The sequence below is a fragment of the Thermobia domestica genome, chromosome 10 (assembly GCF_964235325.1).
Source record: "Thermobia domestica chromosome 10, izTheDome1.hap1.1, whole genome shotgun sequence".
Classification (NCBI taxonomy): domain Eukaryota; kingdom Metazoa; phylum Arthropoda; class Insecta; order Zygentoma; family Lepismatidae; genus Thermobia; species Thermobia domestica.
In genome coordinates this window covers 248,459,620-248,487,143 of record NC_137463.1, presented here as the reverse complement: position 1 = coordinate 248,487,143, position 27,524 = coordinate 248,459,620, and the positions used below count along the sequence as shown (strand labels likewise).

The 27,524-nt window shown below is 35.7% G+C and overlaps 1 protein-coding gene across 1 annotated transcript in view; it reads left to right on the top strand.

The window, feature by feature from the left end:
• The window catches only part of LOC145663152 (uncharacterized), a 65,230-nt gene that overhangs the window by 10,636 nt on the left and 27,070 nt on the right, over nt 1–27,524 (top strand). The window contains exon 2 of the mRNA XM_081729475.1: nt 22,800–24,036. Coding sequence (XP_081585601.1) covers nt 22,813–24,036 — 1,224 coding nt within the window. The 5' untranslated portion in view covers nt 22,800–22,812. The remainder of the gene's footprint in view (nt 1–22,799; nt 24,037–27,524) is intronic.

Below are 27,524 nucleotides of genomic sequence, written 5' to 3'. Positions count from 1 at the left end.
CCCACTTTCTTCAAAATACCATTTTGTTCAGTATCAACATAGCCGTCTCCCTTAGCCTTGGAGCATAATCGTTGAACGTTAAAGTAAAAAATAAGTAAATAAATAAATAAATAAATAAAATGGCTTAAAGGTGCATGAAACAGTTTTAAAATAGTGACAGTTTAGTATTTAAACTCACGTACACTGTTTTATTATAGCATAAGGTAGCTGCAGGTATATACGCCAGTGCAACTAAATACGTCAAATGTTCAGTGCTATTACGTTTCAGACGAAATTCGCTAGAATCCGCCTCCAATATGTGCCAAGGTCTTGCAGTGAGAAAACTCCGTTCTCCGTACAGCAGTATATTGTACAAATATACGGAATCCTCTTGCTTACTACAGAAATCAGTACGTAGCATACGTTATCCGTATGCTACATAGACACTGCCCTTAGATCTTACATCATGCCGTTGCAGGATGTCTGATACCTAACAGTCTTCCTTATATTGCATACATGTATGTATGTTACCTTCGTCAGTGGTATGTTATATACGTCCATTTGTATGTGAGATCCTGACTGCCTATATTGTTTCATACGGAGAATACGTACAGATGGAACACTTATACAAAAACTATTATAAAATATACGTTTTCAGTTATACGTTTGCTATACGTTAAGTCCAAAAACTACAGGATTTACAAATGTAACATACAATTTTACGTACGCCACATACATTTTTTTTCTCAGTGCGGACAAGTCCGATTTGACGAATACTCCAGGAGACAGCGCTGAGACCGCCGCACCGTGCAGTATTGTTTGCCTCGGGAAGGTTCCGTGGAAGGACGTTATTATTTCAATAGAGGTAAGAATCCGTTATTAGTACCGCGCTAACTCAGAACATTGCCGATCAGTGGCGTCGGAAGTATTTTTCAGCTGGGGGGAGTCAAACTGATTTAGAACTACTGTCTTGAAAATAGACTCGGGAATGTAACATAGGTAAGATAATACGATTATATGCTCGTAATGTAACAACAATTGGATTTGGCTGGACAATAATAATAATAATAATAATAATAATAATAATAATAATAATAATAATAATAATAATATAATGCAGCTATAAACAGTTTCGTGAGGGCTTCCATCTACGAGAAGCATCTTGATTTACATCAAAAGATTTATTAATCCAGTGTCAGTTTTGTGCTGGATTTTGGTATGGTGCAGAAATTTTCAACCACTTAAATCATAGTTAAAAACATACATAAAATAGTAAAAATTGTACAACTTACAAACAATGGCTATTTGTAACTACAATTTTCACCATTTTATATACATATTTTTAACTGTGGGTAACTGTGTTGGAAATGGCCACACGGACATTATTCGGACAATAGAGTTCGCTTTTCTAATGTGCTCTGAATCTGTCTGTGGTCTTTTTCCAGTTCTTGAATCCTATGGCGAGAAAAGTCAATTCAGCTCCTTGCATCGGCATTTTACCTGTCAAATGATATGCCTTATACAATCAAAATAAAACAATCTCTGACTGTATCATAATGTAACCAGGGAAAGTATGAAACCATTCCGCGCGGCGTGCAGTTCGTGAAAAATTGAAATCCTTAGTCGGCTGAGTTTTATTTTCTAAAACAGGAATTTCAAACTTTTCCCCGTGATCGGTTACACAAGATCTTTCATCAAGTTCTTTAGGCAAATCCTGTGTGGGAGTGTTGGGAGCAATGGCGCCGATCCTTGGGGGCCAAGGGGACCCGGGCCCCCCAAAGCACATGTAGGTCCCCTCTATTGTATTTATGAGTACACAATATTTGGCATAATTTGAGTGCAATTTGTCTTAAAAATCTTCATATATACACCTTACGCATCTGAATGCTCCCCCCCCCCAAATTTACAGACAAATCGGCGCCCTTGGTTGGGAGAATTTGTCATCCTGTAGGCCTACGTCAAGTGAGGCACATTGTAGAGAATTCTGAGATGCATTTTGTTGTGAATTTTCTGTACCAATGCTGGCACTGGTTGTAGGTTAAGTTTTTTCATAAACAGCATGAAGACTTGTAGGCCTACTTTTTGAAACTCTCTTTGATGATGATGTTAGCCATGTGTCAAAACGGATTCTTTCTCGATCAGACATAAAGTAAGGAACACATGTGTAACATATAAATTTACTTGCATCCTAACATAAACAGCAAAAGATTTAAAACGCAAATTTAACTCTTTTATTTCAATGTCAGACTGATTTATAGGTTTCAGCACTCTCTCCTACAAGGCCTAAGTTAACGGTATGTGATTTGGGTAGTTAGGGAGTTCAGGCGATCGTTAATGCGTAAATTTGCTCCTTCCGAGAAATTTAATCTGTGTTCACTTTGCTCTCTGTTGTGCTGGTAAAGCAATGATAAAAGAACCCAAACCCAAAAATATCACGTGAACCAAAATTTCAACTCGGTGAATAATAATTGTGCACTGAAAAATTGTTGCTAAGGCTCGCCAACTAGTAACTAGACCATCAACTATGTGGATGGGATAGGATTTGAATTTTTATGGGCCCTTCAGTAAGTTTGGCTATATCGGCCCTTCACGTGACTGAGGGATGACGTCCTTCGGCGAGTACACAACCCGGGAAAGGAACAGAGGAAGAAAAGAAAGAAGTAACGAAAAGAGGAAGTCACTGCCCATAAAGAATGTGCCAGCATTTGCCTGCATTTGCCTCAGGGAAACCGTGAAATAACCTCTGTCACGATGGCCGGCCTCGGGGATCGAACCCCGGAAATCCCGAATGCGGAGCCGTAACGCTACCACTGCGTCACGGTTGCTCGTTATCGACTTTGTGGGACTGATAGACTAATTATAATAATACTTGCAATATTCTATAATCACAAATCATTGGGTTCACAGCAAACAGAAAATTATTTAGAGAAATACCTATATTTTGATTTTTAATCCAAGAAATTAAACATAAAGGAAATGTTTCTACCCTGCTTTAAAATTTAGAAGAGCTGTTGCATCTGTTAAAAAAATGTTGATTTAGTGTATCTTAGGTAATATGAAGAAAATAAGTTGATTGTTAGATATAGGACACTCTGTGCCTCAAAACATTATACCGTATTTGGGTAAAAGAGTCACACAAACATGGAGAAAACAAAATTTATAAAAGAGGAACACCAAAACAAAGAGTATTATTACACTAACGCAGTTAGTGCACGAACTCAACTACGAACAAATATACTACGGTATATAATTTGTAAATGTTACGATATTATTTTAAAAACATCTGCACTGTATATACAGTACAACCCCTCAAATCCGAACCCCGGAAATTCGAAAACGCGGCAAATCCGAACACGTTCTCAGGAGAAAAAAATAACTACAGCTGGAGAATGAAAAAAAAAAATAGATTTAATCACATAAATTTAGTTTTTTTAAGGTTTTAACATTTTTAGACTTAATGCTTATTCATAATCATTAATTAATTATATTCTTACAAGAAGACAGTTATAGATATGTGACAATCATTTTGGACATGAGTGTGTACACCCGCCAGTCAAGGTCACTGCCCTTTCGACCACTGGGCCACCCTGTCTAACCTCAGTCGTTTTACCGCCAATTCAGTGACGAAATAAGTACGTACAGTGAAACCTCTCTAAAGCGGACAGCCGTGGGGAATCAAAAATTGTCCGCTATAGAGAGGTGTCCGTCTTAGAGAGGTTTCGATATTTTCTTACGTAAATTAGTAAATAAGGTGATATGTAATTACAAACTATTGAAGGTAATTTATCAAACCGTTCTATGACTGTGGGCATGTCGATATCTGCGGATTCTCCACAAATCGCTTTGAAAGAAATTTTGTCTAATCCGAAACTTCTCTAACCACTCGTTCGAGACCTTGAAATCTGAAACATTCATTTCTGTTGCTACCTCTAAATTCTTAGCTTTTAGCATCGACTCTAACACAGGATTTTTTTTTTCATTCCGCACTCAATAAAAACATTCACTTGCACACCAACTTTGTTCAAAGCAATGAGACACAATTTTCATTGTCATTTTCACACCACAACTTTATTAACTTGTCTAGGTTTTATATGATCTCAGGTTCTTGAGTTTTACCGATACAAAAATTTTCAGCTATCCTTCGCACACCTCAGTATTTTTCGAAAATTCAATCAATTCGATTTTAACATTAGCGCTTCTCGTGGCATTTCGAAAGCTCACAACAACTTCCGTCTACAAATAGAGGCACTAAGACAATATGCGAATACGTGAACAAAAATTACCAAACATGTCTTCTGTTTGATTCCAGCAAAACAGTAAAATGACGTGTTTATCCTGTCAATCACTTGATTCTAAAACAGGTTGTGTGGGAGTGGAATGCAAACAAAGGATATGAAGGTGTTGTTAAAAAAAGACGCTTCATCTGAGTTTCTGAACAGCCAGTTGACAAGGAAAAATGTTATTACAATGTTTCCTTGGTGATATATGTATGCATTTCTGAAAATGTATTTTTTCTGTATTTTTCAACTTGTTTCTAGAGAAAGTGTCCGTAATATGGAGGTAAAAATACCTATAAGAGACAGAAAAGACTGTCCGTGTCCGTACTAGAGAGTGTCCGCTTTAGAGAGGTTTGTCAACATGGTTTTTCCTATTACAGTGTTTGGGGATTACAAAATATGTCCGTTATGAGAGGTGTCCGCTTTATAGAGGTGTCCGTTAGTAGAAGTTTCACTGTAATATTATTTCCTGGGTAATCCGAACCCCCCGAAATCCGAACAGGCTTCAGCCCCAATTAGTTGAGGGGTTGTACTGTATTTATGCTATAGCAATTTCTGATTCCCACCCTCTTATTTCTTTTTGTTACTCTCGAACGGACGACTTATTCAAGAAATTAGAAGAAATGGATAAGAAAATTACGGGACTGTATGACGTGGTAGGAGATTTCAAGAAGCAGATGGATAATGTAGTGGAGGAAGTAACTAACTTACGGAAGGACAATGAAATGCTAAGGCAGGAGATCGCAATAAATAGGGAAACTATCGACAAACTGGAAAATCACTCGAGACGAAACAACATTATATTCCGTAACATACGACGAGAACTCAATGAAACGTGGGAAGAATCTGAAAACTTAGTGAGAGCATTCTGCAAGGAACAATTGGGAATCGAACTTAGTTCGCATGATATTGAAAGGGCACATCGTTTAGGGAAAGGTCAAAATTCTCCAATCATTGCTAAACTTTCTTCGTATAAGACCAAAACAATAATTCTAAAAAATGCATTTCGTGCAAAAGGTTCTCCTGTTGTTATAACGGAAGACTTTTCAAGAGCCGTTCGAGAGACTCGAAGAGAACTTAACATGTTTTTAAAGGAGGAGAAATCTCGTGGAAAGAACGTTAGGCTTCGGTTTGATAAACTCTATATAGACAACAAACCTTACACACTAAATGAATTAAAGGCTGCGAAGAGTGAAGTGCGTGTGAATAACAGTGAAGTGCGTCTGAATAATAGTGAAGTGTCTGTGAATACCGCAGTAAGTGTGTGGAGTCCAAAAGAGGATCAGAATCCGGAGATGGCAACAGTGGCAAAGGAATGTCATTCCGAAGCACAGGTGAGTGAACCAGTTACCCCCCACAATCAACCCTCTAGTTCTCATCCTCCAAGAAAAACAAGAGCATCAACTGTGTCTCGGGGAAGGGGAAAGGGGCGACCTTGACAGAAGGATGACTCAGTTTGCTGCATTGTTAATCCCCCCAGCAAATCTGATAACAAAAGCAGTGCTCAAAATAAACAATTTTCTGTATATTATCAAAACGCGAATGGACTACGTAGCAAACAATTTGAATTCTATACAAATGTATTAGCAAATAATTACGATTTAATTATAATAACTGAGAGTGGGCTTTGTGATGGTATACACAACGCGGAATTCTTTGATTCAAGATATACCGTATTTCGCCAAGATAGGAATCTTGAACTGACTGGGAGGGCTAAAGGAGGGGGAGTTGTTGTAGCTGGGCTGCACGTGCACTCTGTTTATAATGTTGCTTCATATGATAGGGGATTTGAATGTGTAATAGCAAAGGTAGCAATAAGGTCATCAAACGTATTTGTATGTGCTGTTTATATACCACCGGATTCAAACATGGCTGTTTACGAAAACTTTTTTCAATTCATTGAGGGCAACATTTCTGTGGGAAGTGCTGTTTTGTGTATTGGAGATTTTAATATTCCAGAAATAACAGGAGTGGCATTTTCTTTTGAGCATTTAACTGGTACTTGTAAAAGTTTGTATAATTTCATGAGCTTGTTTGGTCTAAGTACATATAACAATGTTGGAAACGAAAATAATCGTACATTAGATTTAGTAATATCTAACATAGGAGTGGAAGTTGAAAGAGCGGAAATGTCATTGGTGTCCGAAGATCGCCATCATCCAGCACTGGTAATCTTATGGTCATATAAACGACCACCAAAAATGAAATCCCAAAATAACTTCCAGGGTTACAACTTTAGAAGGGCTAACTTCTTAAAAATGTATAATGATTTATCAAATGTGAATTGGGACTGTCTTAAGCTTTCAAATGATGTTGATGTTGTAGTAGATAAATTTTACGAAATACTTCATAACGTTTTAGGTGCAAGTGTTCCTCCTAAGAAACTCACTAACCATAATTATCCGTGCTGGTTTACGGCTAGTATCATTAAAAAACTTAAAGCAAAATCATACCATCATGAAAAGTGGAAAAGTGGAAAGGGGAATATTTCATTTCACAGGGAGGAGTTTCGCAAAATGCGCAGGGAAATAAAACTAGAAATATCACAAGCTCTTAGAACGTTCATATTAGAAACGGAAAATAAAATAGGCACGGACCCTTGTTATTTCTGGAACTACATTAAAAGTAAAACTAAACATATTTCAACTGGGTTTCTTACCTTTAATGGTCAGGAATTAAAAAACAACAACGATATTGCTAATGCGTTTGCTAATTATTTTCGGTCAGTATACTCAGATATCGGTGCTAAATATAATATACATTACACTCCTGATAAACCTGTATATGATACATTAGATCTGTTAGTACTCAATGAAATAAAAATGGAAGAAGTAGAAGAAGCGATAAGAAAATTGAAGCCAAAAACGTCTTGTGGTTCAGATGGCATACCACCTTATATACTGAAAGGTTGTATGGACATTCTTAAATATCCCATACATATTATAGCGAATATCTCAGTAAAGACAAGAATTTTTCCAGAAAAGTGGAAAGAAACCATAATCTGTCCGATACCGAAGGCCAACGGAACTAGAGATATAGATAAATTTAGACCCATATCAGTATTGTCACCATTTTCAAAGGTATTTGAACAGATTATTTATCAACGTGTTCTAAATCATGTGAAACCCGTGCTATCGACCTACCAACACGGCTTTGTACGAGATAGATCAACATCCACGAACCTGGCCATCATTACTAACTACATCTCAACGGAGATAGATAAAGGTAATCAGGTGGATGTAATCTATACTGACTTTTCTAAAGCCTTCGACCTAGTGGATCATGACATTTTACTAGCCAAATTAAACTCTTTCCACTTTTCTCAAGAGTACAAACAGTTAATATCTTCCTACTTAAGTAACCGTAGGCAATCAGTTGTTTATAAAGGGTGCATTTCTGAAAAGTTCAATGCTTTGTCAGGAGTTCCCCAGGGCTCAAATCTCGGACCGCTTTTGTTTCTCTTAGCAGTGAATGATTTGCCGACTAGGATTAAACATGCTAACTGTCTTCTATTTGCAGACGACCTCAAAATATATATTAAGGTAGATTCAATTGATGATTGCGAGAAAGTACAACAAGACTTAACTAACATTATGGAATGGTGTAATAAAAATAAATTTAAAATGAATGTAAATAAATGTAACTTCCTACGTTTTACACGTAAGAATAGTTATGTAGACTATACTTATTCGATTGATGGGACAAAATTAAGCTCTCCCAAGTATATCAAAGATCTTGGAATTTTCTTTGATCAAAATTTAACCTTTAAACATCATATGGAAACAGTAACGAGCGAGGCTTATAGAAACCTTGGTTTTATCATGAGGCTAGGTAAAGAGTTTCGTAATGATTTAACTTTAATGAAATTGTACTTCACTTACGTTCGGTCTAAGTTAGAATATGCTACTGTTGTGTGGACACCAAATATGCAAAAATACTGTGATATGATTGAGGGAATACAGAAAAAATTCCTAAGACTTCTAACGTACAGGAAAACTGGGCTTTACCCGAAATATGAATCTTACAGAGAGTGACTGGAAAATTATCAACTACCCACTTTATACGAAAGAAGAAGATATAATGATCTAATATTTTTATATAAATTAATACATGATAAAATTGACTCTATTGAGCTGCGTTCGTTACTTTGTTTTCAAGTCCCATCAACCAGAACGAGGATAGGAAACACATCTACGTTTTATCAAAGAAAGGCAAGAACAAATATCCTTCGGAAATCTCCCATATGGAGGATAAGCACTCTCCACAATGAAGTCGAAAAAGACTTCAATATTGATATATTTAGCATGTCGGAAAGTGTGTACAAAAGAACAATTAAACAGGCATGTTTTGAAAACGGCATATAAGGAGCTCATATGCTAAAGACAATATGAATGTGTTTTTTTTAAATTGTCTATTTTGTTATGTGTATTTCTTTTAATTATTTGTATATCTCATTGTTTTGTATTAATATGTATTTCGTTGTCAAAGGCAACACAATAATTGGGCCTAGAGCCTGTTGTGTTGTGCTTGAACTAAAATAAAATAAATAAAATAAATAAATTTTTTTTCACAGTTTTTTGCGCCCTTCAAAAACAAACCGAGTAACTCGATGTTGTATCACTGCGCACACGACTATTTGCTGATTGGTGAAGAGGAAATTGTTTCGTCTGTTTCCCGCAATATTTCTGTTGCAGCACAGTGCATGTATTTCTGTCACTGCAATGCGCATTACTCGTCTCACTCTCACATCATCGCCGCGATATGGGGCAAAATACCCAATACTATATAATCCCCCCTTCTTTAAGAGCAACTGAACGTTGTTATTTTTCTCCAAATTGTAATTACAGATGAAACTACAATGAGTTATGTCAAATTATCAACTGAACGATAAAGAGATTGCTCTGGTATGTAACAACAAGCATATTTATCATTATGGGAGATTATTTCTTTTTCATCTATTACCTAAATCATTACGCATATCCATGAAAACAGATGGTACTTTCCCCCCCTTAAGTTCAGTTTCTTGAGAACAGTAAGAATCATCTTAGCACATGCATGATATGGTTAAAAAATAAAAAGGGTGCTTTTGGTATTTTTGTAATTATTATTATTATTATTATTATTATTATTATTATTATTATTATTATTATTATTATTATTATTATTATTATTATTATTATTGGTATTATACATGTATGGAAATATACAGTTTTTTAAGTTTTGTTACAAATTGTCATTGCTCGTAAGTTGGAACTATGAAACTTTTGAAACTTTTTAAATGGAGTCATCCTAGCCTATACGTGATATGATTAAAATATAAAAAAGGTGCTTTTGGTATTTCTGTAATTATTATTTTTTTTATTGGTATTCTACATGTACGGAAATATACAGTTTTAAATTTTGTTACAAATTGTGTCATTGTGCGTAAATTACAATTGTGCAACTCTTGTGTTCTTCGTATTTTTGTAATTATTATTTTTGTACGTCAGAGCGCAATTCATGAATCGCTCTGGGTCTTTTATATTCTACTGGCCAGAAAATGAAGACTTTTGTTGGATACCTTTCGAAAATATCATCTGGGAAGTTTCTGTTCCATCTCTTATAAGCCAATCAACCCGTACCTACGCAACTGAAAGCAAAGTTAAAAAAATACATCATATCATCAATGAAAAGAATGAGCTGTGAAATATAGGGTGCAACATTTTGTATGTAAATCTATGTAATTCTAAGAAGTATTACTGGTATGTATGTACATTAGTCTGTTATTTCTTATTTCTGTTGATAGGGTTTGTAATAATCATTCAACCCCTTACATTGCTAGGCCTATATTTTTCATTCACAAAACCGCAAGATTATTACAAAAAAGGTATCCCTTTCTCTTATTTAATCATACCTAGTAAATGCAAACTTATCATGTAAAAAGTTACAAAAGATTGATAGTTGTAAGCGATGGTACAATTGGGAAAAAGTTGAAAGTCATAGTTAAAGTACAAAAATATAATATTATGGTAATACCAAAACTACACATTACACCAGTTCTATTTTTAAGTATACCTAATATTTACTAAGATGATTATTTGGAAAAGTTTCAAAGTGTGAATTTTTTCGAATTTCGAAATTTTTCCAATTTTACTTTCCGGAATCCGGAAAGTACAAATTCCGGAGTTGACCATCACTACTTCAGACAAAAGGCAACAGTAAACAACAGTATCTGTTAACAACAGTAAATCTGTATATTTCTGTACATTTAAAACACAAATAATAATAATAATAATAATAATAATAATAATAATAATAATAATAATAATAATAATAATAATAATAATAATAATAATAATTGTAAAAATACCAAAAGCACACTTATATTTTTTAACCATATCATGTATGTGATAAAACGATTCTATAAAAAGAAGCTTCAAGAGTGTCGTAGTTGTAACTTATGACTAGACTTCGGATTTTTGCATATTTGCATGTTTTTTTCCTGATGCGATATTGATATGCTCTTTAAACAGAAATTCATTTCAGCTGTTTTGGGGTAAAATAGTAGAGTTTTATAGTGCATATATTTGCATATTTCGCAGGTTAGTGCATGTTTATGTCGTTATTGCATATAAATGCATATCTAAAGAAACGACCAAACTGATAATTTTTAACGTGCAATAACTTTTGTCATAAATGGTATTCCAAATTTCTAAAATAAATAGACTCAAGACCTTGAAATGGTTCTTTGTTATCGGCTTGTTTATATCGTTAAGACATAAATAACGGTGTCAAATCACCTAGAACAAAATTTCCATGTCACCCATCTCGGAATTAAAGTTGCTACTGTTGTGTGTGTGTGTAGATTTGAAATTGTGTGCTCCTGTGGCAGTATAAAAATACCGAAAGAAAAATCTAGAAGTTATCTCCTGAAACATCTTCAAATTGAATTTTAACTAGCTCAGAATTTTGTCCATTTTTGTCAAACCTAGAACAAATTTTGAAAATTCAAATAAACGAGGGGAGACCATTTAAAAATTTGGCCACTTTGATGACCTGTAGTGCATCTTCAAATCTGAATTTTAACTACCTCAGAATTTTGTCCAATTTTTTGTCCATTTTTGCCCACCCAAGAAATTCTTTTTATAAAATTCAAGTAAAAGAGGGAGGACCATTTCAAAATTTGGCCACTTCGATCACCTGTAGTGACAGATCAAATTTGAAATTTAACTAGCTCACAATTTTATCCAAATTTCGTCCATTTTTGTTCACAGAAGAAAAAAATTTGTACCATTCAAATAAACGAGGGAGGGTCACTTCAAGATTTGCCCACTTCAATCACCTGTAATGCGACATGTTCAAAATCTGAATGTTAAATAGCTCATAATTTTGTCCGATTTTTGTACATTTTTGTACCACCAAGAAAAATTATGTACCATTGAAATAAACGAGGGAGGGCCATTTGAAATTTTGGCCACATCGATCAGTGTGACATGCTCAAATTCGCATTTTAACAAGCTTAGAGTTTTGTCCAATCTTTGTATCACACACAAAACATTTTGTACCATCCAAATAAACGAGGAAGATTATTTCAAAATTTGACTAATTCGATCACCTGTAATGTGACATTTTCAAATTCGAATTTTAATTGAAGATTTTGTCAATTTTTTACATTTTTGTACCACCAAGAAAAAAAATTTCAACACTCAAATTAACAAAGGAGGGTAATTCAAAATTTTGGCCACTTCATTCACCAGTAGTGTGACATCTTCAAATTCGAATTCTAACTAGCTTAGAATTTTCACTGTTTTTTGTAGAGCTTTGTACCACCAAGTTAAAATTCAAACTTGAAGTGTCTCACTACAGGTGATCGAAGTGACCAAATTTTGAAATGAACCTCCCTCGTTCATTTGGTTGATGTATATCTTTTTGTTGGTGGTTCAAGAATGTGAAAAATTGGAGAAAATTCTAAGCTTGTTAAAATTCGAATTTGAAGATATCGCACTACAGGTGATCGATGTGGCCAAAATTTTAAATGGCTCTGTCGTTTGTTTCAATTGTAAAAAAATTTTTCTTCGTAGTTCACCAATCTACAAAAACGGGACAAAATTATGATCTAATTAAAATTCATATTTGAAGATGTCGCACTAAAGGTGATCAAAATGGCTAAAATTTGAAATGGGCCTACTTTGTTAATTTGAATGGTGCAAAATTTTTCTTGGATTCAAAAAAATGGACAATAATTGGACAAAATTCTGAGCTAGTTAAAATTCGAATTTGGAGATGTCGCACGACAGGTGATCGTAGTGGCCCAAATTTTGAAATGGCCTTCCGTCGTTTATTTAAATGGTACATTTTTCTTGGGTGGAAAAAATGGACAAAATTCTGCTCTAGTTAAAATTAAAATTTGAAGATGTAGCACTACAATTATTGGACCCTCTGAAACAATGGATTGAAGTCGAGAGACGTTAACAATTCAAGGGGAAAATATATTTTGCAAAGTGAATGCTAAACAAGTAATATTTTCAAAGTAAGTATGCTTGTTTTTAGAAGAGGACATTTCCATTTTGTTCGATAGCAAAAGCTTAAACTTCAGCAGCGCCCTATTTTTTGGCCCTCTTATATAGCAGTTTCAAGTCTGGTAAGGAGTTCTACAAGTATGAAACAACCCAGGTGTGGATTTTTTTTTAAATATATATATATATACTCGACAGAGTTTATTTCAAAGAAACCCTTTAAAATGTATTTCGGGACGAAATGAACAACCCTTTTGAAAATAAGCTCTACAATTAATTAAAATATTTGCTTTACAAAATCTAAAACTTGTCGCAGCAGTTATTTTTTGAGATAAGTTTCCGAGTTTTCCTTTAAGGAGTTTATGAGATTATTTAAATATAAGCTTGTGTTGCTTTGATATGCACCTCAGTCTCTCGAAACGTAACTTACCTACTAAGTCTTCTGTTCTGTTTTCGATAACAACCTTCTTCCCATTCATGCTCCATGTCTCGCTCAAATCAGTTTATTCCATTTAAAGTATCACTATTATACATTGTAAATTATTGCTGTTTGAAACGGACAATGTTACGTTAGAAGAAAATATTCTAGGATTAACACATAATTGGATAAAGAAAGTAATTTCAAGTGGATTTATTTTCTTTTAAACAACAACACAAGGTTTTAAATACAGGCTTTTAATACAGTAAAAATTGCCTTCAACAGGTCCCTTATTAAACGGAAATATTTCACGGTCCCCCCCCCCGAAAAAAGTGTTAAATTCTCTTGATTATTCGGAACCTTTGTTGCGAACAACGGATGTTAAAATATGCCTTTTAACAGAAATTTTCAAGTTCCGTAATGCAGTGTTTACAAAAGTTTTAGACTTTCTGTGAGGGGTTAGGTATATGAACTACGCTGTCTGTAAAGATCTTCGTTTACTTGTTACCCTACATATTTTACCTTTAGTCCACCGCCATATAAGGCCCTAGATACAGTGCAACTTTTTGAACGAAGTGCAATTTATATAGTAATTTCCAAACCAATAACTATTTCTCTAGTTGGTCAAGAGACATGGAACAAGAAGCATAATATACACAATAGATCAAAGGGAGCCAAAGTAGAGGGAGGAAGGCTGAAAAGGGTATAGCATCAACTTTTTGTCTTGGCCTTGGAAAACGTATGTAGGCGTTTCTTTTACTTTATTTTATGTTATTATTTTTTTTGTTCACTGTAAGTTTTATGTGTATTAATTTGTAGCATAACTAAATACTGTAATTTAATACGGTATGTATAACATTTTATTTTATCTCACTATGTACATTATTTATTTATTTGCATAGATCTATCTTTGTTAACTTTAAAACCTTTAAGAGAAATTTTTACGAATTCCGTTCAAATTCACTAGTCAGGTTTTACTATATGCTTATGCCAGAAATATTTATTTACTTCTCTGAGTATAATTATTCTTTATTCACAGATACTTGGCGCATTATATATATATATATATATATATATATATATATATATATATATGGGATAGATGCATTTTAATTTCACATACTGAACAGTTTCAACCCGAAGAAACCAAATATATTCCAGAAGCCATGGATACTTGCGGAGCTGAAAACATTAAAAGCGAACTTGGGTTTATCAATACTAAATTCAGTTCAATTTCAAAAATCATAGGAGATGAGACGAGTGATGACTAGGACTTTGTAGTGCATTTGAGCTGTTTGATTAAATAACGAAACAGGCTCCGCCAAGACCAATCGGATAAATATTTTTTCGAAAAGCACAGTCAATAGACGAGAAAAATCCTATATTCGATAAAATTCTCGTCTAATGCAAATAAAGTGTTCCTGGGAACAACGACGCACGAATTACAGATTTATCGGCAAGTAACATTGCTTCTTTGAAACACTGTCCCTTAACGACCTGTGACACGGAAGGAACATTTTCGATGTTCAGTAATGTTTTGACTGACAAATGCAGGCTTTTACCAGAAACTACCGAAAACTACATAGTTGTGTATTGTAGCATGAATGCATCATAGTTGTACACCAAGTATATGTAGTTCAAGTAATACAACTTTTTTCTTTAAAGATAATGAAATTTCTCATTTAACTTTAGTTTTTGATTGGTGCATATTTATCATTTTCAGTGCATATTTTCAGTGCATATTTGCATATTTTCAGTGTATATTTTCGTGATTTTTAGCGCATATTTGCATGCATATTTTGCCGTTTTTTAGTGCATATCGATTCGAAGTCTACTTATGAGCAATGATACAATTTGTAACAAAACTTAAAACTATATTTCCGTACACATAAAATAATAATAAAAAGAAAATACAAAAATACTAAAAGCACCATTTTTACTTTTTATCTATATCATTTATGTACTAAGATAATTCTATTAAAAAGTTTCAAAATTTTCATAGTTGTAACTTACGAACAATGACACAATTTGTAACAACACTTAAAACGGTATATTTCCATACATGTAAAATATCAAAAAATAATAATTACAAAAATATCAAAAGCACCCTTTTTATATTTTAACCATATCATGTATGGGCTAAGATGATTCTATTTTAAAAAGTTTCAAAAGTTTCATAGTTGTAACTTACGAGCAATGACACAATTTGTAACAACACTTAAAACTGTATATTTCCATACATGTAAAATATCAAAAAATAATAATTACAAAAATATCAAAAGCACCCTTTTTATATTTTAACCATATCATGTATGGGCTAAGATGATTCTATTTTAAAAAGTTTCAAAAGTTTCATAGTTGTAACTTACGAGCAATGACACAATTTGTAACAACACTTAAAACTGTATATTTTTGTACTTAAAAAAATAATTACAAAAATACAAAAAAAAAAAACACCCTCTTTATTTTTAACCATATCATGTACGTGTTACGATGAATGTACAAACAAAGTTTCAAAAGTTTTATAGTTGTAACTTGAGCAACGGCACAATTTGTAAAAACCTTAAAATTTGCTTTGTATGCCCTTTAATGTTTGACAATGTAACCTTTTGCAAGGTTACCTAAGATCTACTGAAAGAGCAAAAACTAAGCTTTAATTTGACACCGGGATGAGCCCAATAACTTCAAAAATAATGGAGTTGTTGTAATTTAGTTCCATGATGCTGAGTGCCAGAAAGTGAAATTGAAGCAAAATTCCCACTTTTCAAAAATTTCTCCCCGGCCCATTTCTCATCCAAAAAATCGTAAAAAATTAATTTACCATAATTTCATTGGTATTAATGTATGAAAAAATTTGAAGAGAATCTGAGACATTGGAGCACGGTCATGTTTTAAAATTAGGTGATTTGACATGGAATGACCCTCTACTGATATAGTAATACAAAACACAAACTCCTATGTCGATGGGGTATCTTGCTTCCCCCGCTGGCAAATATAAAATGACGCTCCTGATTTCACCTTATCGTAGTGTTATTCATAACAAACATGTCATCTTGTTTCTAGTGCAAATTTTTATTTCTGATTGTTATATTGTGTTGAAATCAGCAGCGTTGTTTCAGATTTTGCCAGGGAGGGGAGCAAGAATGTCCATCGACAAAGAGTTTCACGTTTTTCAGTATGTTAATATACATTTTTTTCAAAAGCATGCTTTTCAAATTAACGCGGGTGTCAAGGGGGGTAATTTCCCCCTCCCCTCCCCAAATTATGCCCCTCTTAAAATGACACTCAAGTGATTAACGGTGGATGCTCACTCTCACATCTGTGACAATTTATGAAAAGATTGTCTGACAACCCTGATACAACTCATGACAAGCACGTTTTAGTTTATGGAAGTATGGTGAAGACTATTTTATATTTTATGACCGACAGTATGGTCGGTGTGTGTGCAGAGCCCCTAACACTAGAGGTAAAGCAGTTCTATGATTGGGGTAGAGCCCAGGCTTCACAAGTCCTCACTTATACTAATAAAAAAAAACGTGAAACAGTTAATGTCTGTTGAATAAGCTTTCCCCTCCATTTTTAAAAGCCTTTGCTTCTATTCTATGCACTGGAAGAATAGCTTTGTAGCATTATTCTTTGCGAAAAATGTAAACCCCTTTTCCCCTTAGAATATGCAGTTTAATCGAAGTGAAATATCGGGCCAAGACTGTGTTCAAAATTTCTTTTCAAAAGGTTCACGCATTTCCTCCCTAATGATGAGATTGCTACCCTCGAAATCAATTTATATATTGAAGAAAAAAATGGAAATTCTCTCCTTATTTAATCAAAAGCGGAATTTCTGAAAACACTGTGGCATATGCCCATTTCCTTTGAATAACGAGTTCATGTACAGGGTGAGGCAAAAGTCCAGCACCACCCTTGTATTTTTGAAATGACTTGAGGAAAGATGAGAAACTGGTTGAAGTAATTGGGCTGGGAGCGTAATGGTTCCATTATGTATCATGGCGGCCATTTTCAAATCCGCCATTTTGTCTTCAGGTCCAATATTTCCCATGGAAAAGGGGCATGTAACATGATTTTGGGCTAGAATTTCACCAGAAATACGAGTGTTAAGTTATGTTTCACTTACTTTAGTCAATAATGAAAATTTGAAAAGTAAACATTGCACGTGGGACCCTATAAGATATGCTCTATATGTTCCCCATTGTGTGCTGCACATAATGCAAGACGTTTTTTCCAACACTGATGGACACGTAATAACACTTCCGGCGTCACAGAGTCACAAGTATGCGTCATTAGTTGTTCGAGATGTTCGCGATCAGGGAATTTTTCTTAATAAACAAGTCCTTTGAAATGGGCGCACAGATAAAAGTCTACGGGTGTCAGGTTAGGCGAACGGCGTGGCCATTCAATTGGCCCTCGACGACCAATCCAGTGTCCTGGAACTGTGCCAACTACTCCTTGAACATGGTACGTAGTGAGGAGTTGCACCATCTTGGTGCAAAAAGCAGAGAAGTCCTCTGTGTTCAGCTGTGACTGGAACACCTGTTCCTGCAGCATGTCAAGATATCTGTCCCCATTTAGGTTCCCATGGATGGACAACGGCACGATGATACGGGTGTTCCATGTCCTACACCGTACCATCACTAATTACCCTTGAGACATCTATCCGTGCTGGGTTTGTTGGGTGACCAATAACGGTGATTGTTATTGATCTCACCGATCACATGGAACAGGGCCTCATCACTAAACAACACGCTAAGAGAAAACTGGATCCTCGTGACACTTCGTCACAGCCCATTCTCCAAATTTGAAGCTCCTATCTGGGTCACCCTCCGTTAGGTATTGCTGCAGTTGGAGTTTGTATGGATGACGTTTGTGTGCATCACACGGAGTATCGATCCCTGACTTAAACCTGAAACTGTAGCTAAACGTCTTGTAGTGCGTTTCGGGCTTTTCACCAAGGGCGCTACCATTGCCGTTGCTGTTGCCTTCTCTATTGCAGTCCTTGGGCCTTTACTGCGTTGTTTGTATGCACAGATCCAAAAACTCGAAATTTCTACAAAATACGCGACACTGTGGTATGTGCTATGTTATTCCTCTCTGGGTGCCGAGCATTGAAGTCATCAGCGATTGTTCTGGTACTGCGTTCCCCACTGATCAGAAAGCTTCAATCTTTCTTGGCGGGCAAATTCTGGCCTAAACTCAAGTGTCGCATATTCCGTTCCCATTTGGATCAAGTTTGGATCTGAATTCAAAATGACGGATTTCAAGATGGCTTCCATGATGCAAAATAGCACCATCATGTGCACCCCACCCCAGTTACCCACATCCAAAGTTACGTCATCTTTCCTCAAGCCGTTTCAAAAATACAAGGGTGGTGCTGGACTTTTCCCTTACTGTGTACAAAGTCTCATGTCCCTAACATATCTATAATATCTTAAGGGATTTCGAGATATGACCATCTTATTCTAACAATTGCAACCTCACCTTTTCTTTCTCGCTTTTTCTTCCTTCCTAGGAGAAATATGAAAAAACGCTGAAAGTTATTTTAAAAGAAAAGTCTAAATACCAAATTTCATGTCTGTAACCTTAATGAATTTCACAGTATGGTAATTAAATTAAAATAAATGTAAGCCTACTCTTTTTATTCTCTTCTAGGTCAAATATCAAGAAGCGGCGAAACACATTTCTCGTTATTTTAATTGAGAAGTCCATACATCAGATTTAGTGTCACTTTCAGAGATTCCGAGATAAGTACATTTCAAGATAATAATTGCCATCTCTGTTCTCTCCCTTCCTCATAGATTTTTCAAAAATCTTTACTTAGTGGGACCTTACATCACAAATTCTAATACCCTGTCCAAATTTCAAGTTTCTGACTTTAGCGGTTTGGCCTGGGCGTTGATGAATCACTTAGTCAGGACTTCTTATACATATACTGTACAGTATATATTGTAAAACTTCTTGGTAGGTAGAGCGAGGTTAATAAAATCAGAATCCGGAATCGACTCCCATTACCGCTTTATTTATAAAATCCTCTATAGCAACAGTATTTACAGAAAATACTATAATATATTTTCGCTAATTTGTAACGTAGAAATTAATTAGTGCTTGAACGTGCGGTCGCGGACAGGATCTCTACAGAGCCCCGCAGGAGGCTAAGCAGAGTGGCGTAGGAAACTCCAAAGCTCTCAAGCAAGCAATGACGGAGATAAAAGTCACAGAGCCCCGCAACAGGCTAAGCAACTGAGGTTAGGATCCCGACAGAGCCCCGCAGCAGGCTAAGCTCAACCTAAATTTCTAGTATTTTTACAGTACTACTTTCATATTTCCTATATTTAAAGGCTTCTCCGGATTTGGGTAGAAATATTTTCCATCAACATGCAACAAAGGTAACACACTGAGCAAGGCTATTTGATATGTAAAAAGAAAAAAAACAATCACTTTTTTTTTACATATTATCACATAGTCTTGCTCAGTGTGTTATTGTGTTTTAGTACAATATGGAAACAAGGCCTGATAGAATAGTTATGCAACAAAGGTATTGGACTTCAGGTACTTTTACAGGACAGAATAAAGAGAGACAAAAGCTAAGGTGGCAATTCCTCGTTTCAAAATGATTGCTCTTCTGCCAAGTCAATCACGTTGATTCCCTTATTGATACATTCAAGTCCTGTTACACAACACCAAATATTTCTTTTTAAAAAATTCTAAATAACCTCGTTGCAAATACATTTCTGAACAGTAAGTAAAATTCATCTAAGATATGACCAAAAATTATGTTTTTGTGTCACTTCAGTCCCAATCATAACTTAACGCTAATTTACAGTTCAAATATATACTTATACGATGACCAACAAGAACGGGTATTTTCGTGTTCATCAGAGTCAGAAATGTGTTGTTTATATTTAACAAGGCATGTAAAAAGATGCCAGAAAAAATCACTATAAAAAATCCGAACCTTAGTGTTAAGGTTTTCTTCGTCATTTTTGCGTGATGTCCACATTGTTGCTCCATAGAAAACAAAATTCCACATGAAATATTTTATGAGTTCCCTCGTGGCTAAGCAGTTAACGTACACACCTTTGGCGTGGAAGACCTGAGTTCGATTCTCCGCAGAAGTTGACGTGTTTCGGATTCTAGAAGTAAGCTGTAGGTTAACGTCTCATGTTGCCTTACTGCAGAAAGGGACGCTAAACTCAAAATCAAATCAAACGAAACAGATTTACGAACTACCGAAAAATGTTGGAAACTTTAAAAATTCCACTGTAAACGACTTCGGTATATCCAATAAGTCTAGAATAACAATACGTTTGCTCGGAAAAGTTCAATTTGATGTAATAGAATACATTTATAATACCATGTGACAAATAGTCAATGAAAATACTGAAAAAAAAATAACTTTCCAATGTTTAACGTTAAAAAGGGGCAACTTTGGACAGGTATTCAAGTTTTAATAAATAACCGATTTGACCCCTTGGTGGCCATAAAAGTATTAAAAAGTATTAGAAGTTGAAATATAAGTCTTTTTTTCATTCTTCAACTGTCTTATTTAGTATTTATCAATATGCACAAGAGTTTGAATATTGTATTTGCACCTGGCTTGAGTACCAACCAATTTTGAAACTCATTTCATCAATTGACAATTCACAGACTTCTTTGTAATTCTTCATAATCTTACCCCCTCTCCTCTTGCACACTCTCTCCCCACCAATTCACAGTGTAGAGGTATTTAAAATTTGTCTTTAGTAAACCACATCGTAATCGGTTAAAATTATGCACTTTCTCTCTTTCCATGAAATTTGGCAATTTAAATGTGCGAACATTCACCCCTGAGGGACCTTCCTCTTTTTAAGAGGCCTATTCAGTGCGAAATTAAAATACCGTTAATTTTACAGGGAGTATGTGATACCTTCAAATAAATAAAAAAAAAAATAATCGAAATGTGGAACAACAGCGCGCTAGACAATATTATTTTGCATGGGGTACCGTTATCACGAGTCACCTAGTGCCCTTCCGTTTGTAGTCATTTACAAACGCGAAAATAAATGCCGATTTTCTAAGAAGCTGGAAATCAAAAACAGATAAGTGAGTCGTGATAACGGTATCTCGTGTTGTAAAATTATATTGTCTGTGACGCTCTTGTTCTACATTTCGATTATCTTTTATCTATTTGAAGATATCACGTAATTACTGTAAAATTAGCGGTAATTTAATTAAGCCGTGATGGACCTCTTAAACGTTTTATTTTCCTTTACCCATCAACACTGTTCTCTTCATTGTCTTGTTCTGAGTTTTCTCGAGAGCTGTCAAAAGAACAAATTTTCCTTCAATGACACTTCTTCCTGGTTTAATCCGAATTCTTTTTGCGCCTTGACTGAATAGAAGTCTTCTCCAAATTTTCAGACATATAGACCTTATAATTTCGACTACCAGGTACATTTCCTCTGTTTTCGGGAACACGTCCAAAGTAACTCCGGTTTGCCTCAGAATGATGAGGTTTACTTTCAATCCATTGTTATCACAACATCAAGGTGAAGCTTTCTACTTGTAATAACAAGATATTTCTTATAATTACTTAACAAGGAAAAAAAAATCAGTACTTGGACTGTAACAGAAATATTCGTGCCTTCGAAAATCGTTTACAACAAGGATTTTATGAATGATCCAAAAATTGGATCAAAAGATTGCAATATTGGCCAATACTTACTTTTTGGAGCAGAGGCCGCAAATATTTTGAACGGCCCCTAAATCGAATTTTCGTATTTTGTATGGAATAAGCACATCATACTGAGTTTAAGTTTGGCTACACTTTTTCCAGATATAAGGGGTACAAGAAAATTTTTCATTGAAATATATTGGAGTTTTTGGATCAGGGGCCACAAAATTTTTGAATGGCCCCTAAATCGAGTTTTCATTGTTTTAAGGAATAAGCACATCATACTGAGTTAAGTAATAGTTTGGGTTTAGCCACACTATATGTAGTTCTCCAGATATAAGCCGTACAAGAAAATTTTTGCTTTAAAAATATTTTTTGTCTTTTGAGGCAAAAAGTAACAAACTAAACTATCAAAGCACAATAATGATTTTCTTTCTCTCCGTTTTTTCCCATTTATGTATGGTTCACGTTTCTGATGAGTCCTCTCCTTAAAGCCCTATCATTCAATTCTTCTGTTAGGCCTTTCTGCCTGAAGTCATTCCTACCCGTTTCCATACATTTGCTTCTTGATCTTTCTCTCTCTTGCTATCCACTTCCATTGCCATGACTCCTCTGACCACTCTTGTTCTCATTATAGATGACCATAACATTGCAGTCTTTCTCTTGGATGGTTTAGATATCTCTTCAACGTTAGTAGTTCCCCTTTATATACAGCCTCTCACATAAACACGCACTGAACCCCAATCTGTAGGATGAACTTACTCGCTAGAAGAAAATACTATGGCAGGTTAATATAAAAGTGAAAAAGAGGGAAATTTGAGTATTCCTTGTAACCTCTGTTTAAAGTTGCCTTGTTTTACGACACCTAAATGTTTCGCTCCCCATTTTTGTCCTTACTTTCATTTCATATTCTTACTTAATATGATAACTCAAAATTATCTAATGCCTTATTACTTTTTTCATTCCAGTTATCGTCTCATAATGTCTGCTCAAGAAGAATGCATTTTTAAGTGGCAAAAGGAGATCGTGTCATCACCAGTGTATCCTGATAACTTAAGTCGTGTTAGTGGGAAGTTTAAGAACACTACAGACGATGTGGATGGAAGAAGATCGAAAATAATATTTAAACTAGTAATGAGCATTGAGCATTACTCAAGAAGAGACTTTGAGTCTTCGCTAGCTGAGCTTGAGGACTGCTTGAGGATCTTGCAGCAGTCACAAAGGGATTTCAGTGAGGCGTTTTATCAAGGTACCCAATATGTCATCAACACTTCCAAAAGTTATCTTATCTCATTGGCCAATAAAGTGACCCCTTCATCAACCATCAAATTCTTGGAACTTGATACTAAAGTTCAGGGTGCTGTTTACGGGCTAAAATCTGCAGTACTTCTGGAATATTTATTTATCAACTGGGATTCTTCGTTCAATTATGCTAAAATGGCAGCTATGTTTGACCCCACAGAGCCTGAATGGTACTACATGGCTGGTAAATCTTTAAGTAGAAAACGAAAATATGAAGGTGCATTTGGAGTACCATCAGAAGAAGAGGTGATGTATTTAGAAAAAGCGTATGAGTTAAGCAATGGGAATGCTGTTTACTTGGTAGATCTTATTCTGACATACTTAGATATATCCTCTTTTCATGAAATTAGGAGAAACAATAGTGAAGTAGAGAAATATAAGAAGAAAACAGCAGATCTCCTTGAAATAGTGCTCAAGAATAAGAATTACTCAAGTACCAACTACGCAAGATGTGCTAAAGCTTTCTTGAATCCTCGAATTGGAAACTTAGAGAAGGCAGGAGTCTGTATTAGAAAAGCATTAGAACTTGATTCTGAAAATGGGATGGTTAACCATGTAGCTGGACGATATTATGAACGAGTTGCAATGATTCAGAATCGTCATTTAATATCTGAAATAGACAGGTACGGATATCGTGAATTAGCTTTAAATCATTACTTGAAAGCAATGGAACGGAATGTGTATTCAGCGGACCTAAATTACATGGATTTAAAATGGGTAATGGATAATTCATATGACCGAACGGGCGATCTGAGGAAGGCAATTGATAAATACACAGATAAAGAAGCCTACCTGCGTTGTTACCTTGTATTCCATATTTATGTATCAAACCATAATTTGGAGGAAGTAATTGAGGAATTGAAGAAGGCCATGGAAGTGGATATCGACTTCTGTTATCTTAAGGTAAGGTATTCTTATGAGTATCTTATTCATAGATGTTAGGTTTTGTTGTGGATTTGGATTATTTTTATTATAAGGTAGTTCGGGCGTCAATGTCAGATGCTTGTGTCACCGTTTAAAGACGCGGTTAGAGCTATGCGTACTTCCGTTAAGCTAAATTGCCACTTTACAAGAATAGTGTAGCTATCATAAAAGAATCTTGCAAACCTACAATATTTCTCCATGTAGACATAGTCTTGAAAGGAACATGCAACATTTTTATTCATCTTGCATGGAGTCAAACAATGTGCAACTTTCTGGGTCGTCTTGCTTGCTACGTGCTATCGCCCTCCCGCGGACGTAAAGAAAAAAAAAGTTTCGCCTCTTCCGAAAGAACGGATTCTTTTGGACAAGGGGAGGAAGGGGAGCGCGCGAAAATACACATTTTTAACCTTAGGAACACCAAGATATTTTTGGGGTTACATGGAACATCAACGGGGGACATCTGAGACCACACTTAAAGGTCATTAATTCTCACGGAAATATTTTTTCTTGTCTGATATGAACTTGTAATATCTAAGACATCATATATATATATATATTATTATTTATTATTACTAGGTTTCTAAGTTAACAGTGTTGCCTATATGTATGTAATTGTTTAAGTTAACATTTTTATTTATGTCAGTAACTATGACCTATTTATTTCATTTATTTGTATAGAAAAACTATCATACAGATCAATAGCAACTTAGGACAGTGTAGTATGTGTGGAAAGGTGGCGTCTAATTGCATTTCGGTGGAGGTACAGCGGTGGAGACTTCTAAATGGTACAGCCTTATGGAGATTTACGGCTAAGGTGTACCATTTAGAAGTGTCCACTGCTGTACAATAGAGTCCGGTGGAATGGGGAAGAGTGGGATATACTTCAGTATTCCAATGAATTCATTGTTAACCTTTTATGCTTTCCATCCCGGTTATCCTTGGAATGGTGGAATTCTTTTAAATTTTGTTTCCACGAAAAGATAGACAGTGTGAGGGACCTTTATTGGGCACTATAGAGGATGTCACCAGAGAAGCAGTGTTGCGAGCCCAACATAAAGTTTCAATTTTCCTGTGAGCACAACATTAGGTTTCTGCCCCTGTGGAATGTCCGTGTAAAACGTAAGCAAACAAGCTTGTCTGTCAGTTTGGCAAATTAGCACCACTACAACATCATGAACATTACAAGGTATTCACTACAACAAACATACCACTGGGTCCATTTGTTTCATTTGCATGATCAAATAAAACGTTCAAATCTCTGTCTTCTGCATCAAAACGTGACAGGTTTATTTCCATTTCGCTATCTTCGAGCTCACTACCTTTTATGTCAGATTCATTTAACATTTCTTTAAGTTCTTTCTCAATTGAACTTCGGCGAAGAGCACGATTTGCCGTTGTTCCAATGCTGCTGGAGATTCCCACATACAGTCACAGAATAACAAACTGACAATTTCCTATCAAATATGCGTCTTCAGTCAGTGCTTCAGGCTGCTGCGGATAAATTCTACGATTAAAAATACTTGATAACACCAGAGTTGCAGCAGCATTGTTCTTTCAGATCACTATTGAAACTTGATTCTCAATTTCTCTTTATACAGGTTGAGGAATATAATCGTATCGTTTTATGCTTTCTTTTGTCTATGCTGTTTGAGGACGTATTCATATTTATTCGAAAAAAATATTCTTTCTGCTCTACAAAATTGTGCTAATCATTCTTTAATCTCTGTGGAAGCTTGGGTGCCCCACGAGCTGACCGAGAACAACAAAAAGAGTCTCCTTCAAATTGCTTCTCAACATCTTGCCCGCCACCGAGCAACACGTGGACACAAGGAACATTTCTGGTACCGAATGGTAACGGGAAGTGAGAAATGGTGGCTATACATTAATTTGAAACAAAGAAAAGAATAGGTGGCTCCAGGTGATACTCCGAAGTCAAGAATGAAGCAAGACCTCCACTCAAAAAAAAAAAAAAAAAAAAAAAAAAAAAGTATGATCTGTGTTTGATGGGACTGGCAGGGTATGTTGCATTGGGAGATGCTCGAGAGGAACAGTCGAAAAGGAACTTTATATTTCCCAACTGCGCCGCGTAAATGAGACACTTGAGCTGAAGAGACCCGATCGATAATTCCAAGCCATTCTCCTTTACGACAATGCCAAGCCCCATGTTGCACAAGTCGTCAAAGCCGCACCCTATATATATATATATATATATATATATATATATATATATATATATATATATATATATATATATATATACAGAGAGAGAGAGAGGGGGGGAGGTGTGTGTTTGTGTGTGATTATAATATAAAGTGATATATTTAGGTGTTAACAGGTTTAAAGGAGTAAACTAACAGAAAATAACATACTTAGGTGCCAAGGAAATGAAAAATGAAATGAAATCTTTGAGTGTTACGTCCCCCCGTTAGGCTAAAGGAGACGGTGATGATGAGTAATGAATGAAATGATGGAATGAAGAAAGTGGGAGAAAACGGGAGAACCCCGAGGAAACCCATGCACACGGTGTTTGTCCAACACAAAGTTCACTTGGCAGGGGCTGGGATCGAGCCCGGGACCCCAAGCACCAGAGGTGAACGCTCTGCCACTGAGCCACCGCGGCCCCGTGCCAAGGAAATAATCATAACAAATATATATATATATATATACTAAATATTTGGTCTAGGAATTAATTCGTGCGGGTGGACAAGAGATGGCGCAATGAACGGAGCGTCCCACAGTTCCGTGTATCCACACATGTGTTGCAAACCCCTGTCATCGCGTATCGTTCGTAGTATAGGGCAGTGGATTAAAGCGTCAACAACATCAGTTTGTAGTTAAGTGAACATGGCGCAATTTGTGCCTGATAAAGTGTTTTTGCGGGGTGTCCTGCTGCATTACTTTAACATGCAGAAAAGTGCGACTGAAAGTCATCGTATTTTTGTGGAAGTGTATGGTGACCATGCTCTAGCTGAGCGAACGTGTCAGAAGTGGTTTGCACGGTTTAGAAGTGGTGATTTCGGCTTGGCAGACCAAGAGCGAGCTGGACAGCCAAAAAAATTTCAAGACGAAGAATTGACAGCATTGCTCGAGCAGGATTCGTGTCAAACGCAGGAACAACTTGCAGCAGCATTAGGCGTTGATCAAACAACAGTCTCCAAACGCTTGAAAGCCATGGGAATGATTCAAAAGATGTCACATTGGGTTCCACATGAATTGAAAGACAGAGACGTTGAAAGACGAAAAACTATTTGCGAATTGCTGCTTCAACGACAGAGCAGAAAGGGGTTTCTGCATCGAATTATTACGGGTGATGAGAAGTAGATCCATTACGAGAACCCTAAACGAAAAAAGGCCTGGGTGAAACCAGGTGAACCAGGTCCATCACAACCAAAACGAGATATTCACTGTGCAAAGGTTATGCTGTGCATATGGTGGAATATGAAAGGTGTGGTGTACTATGAGCTGCT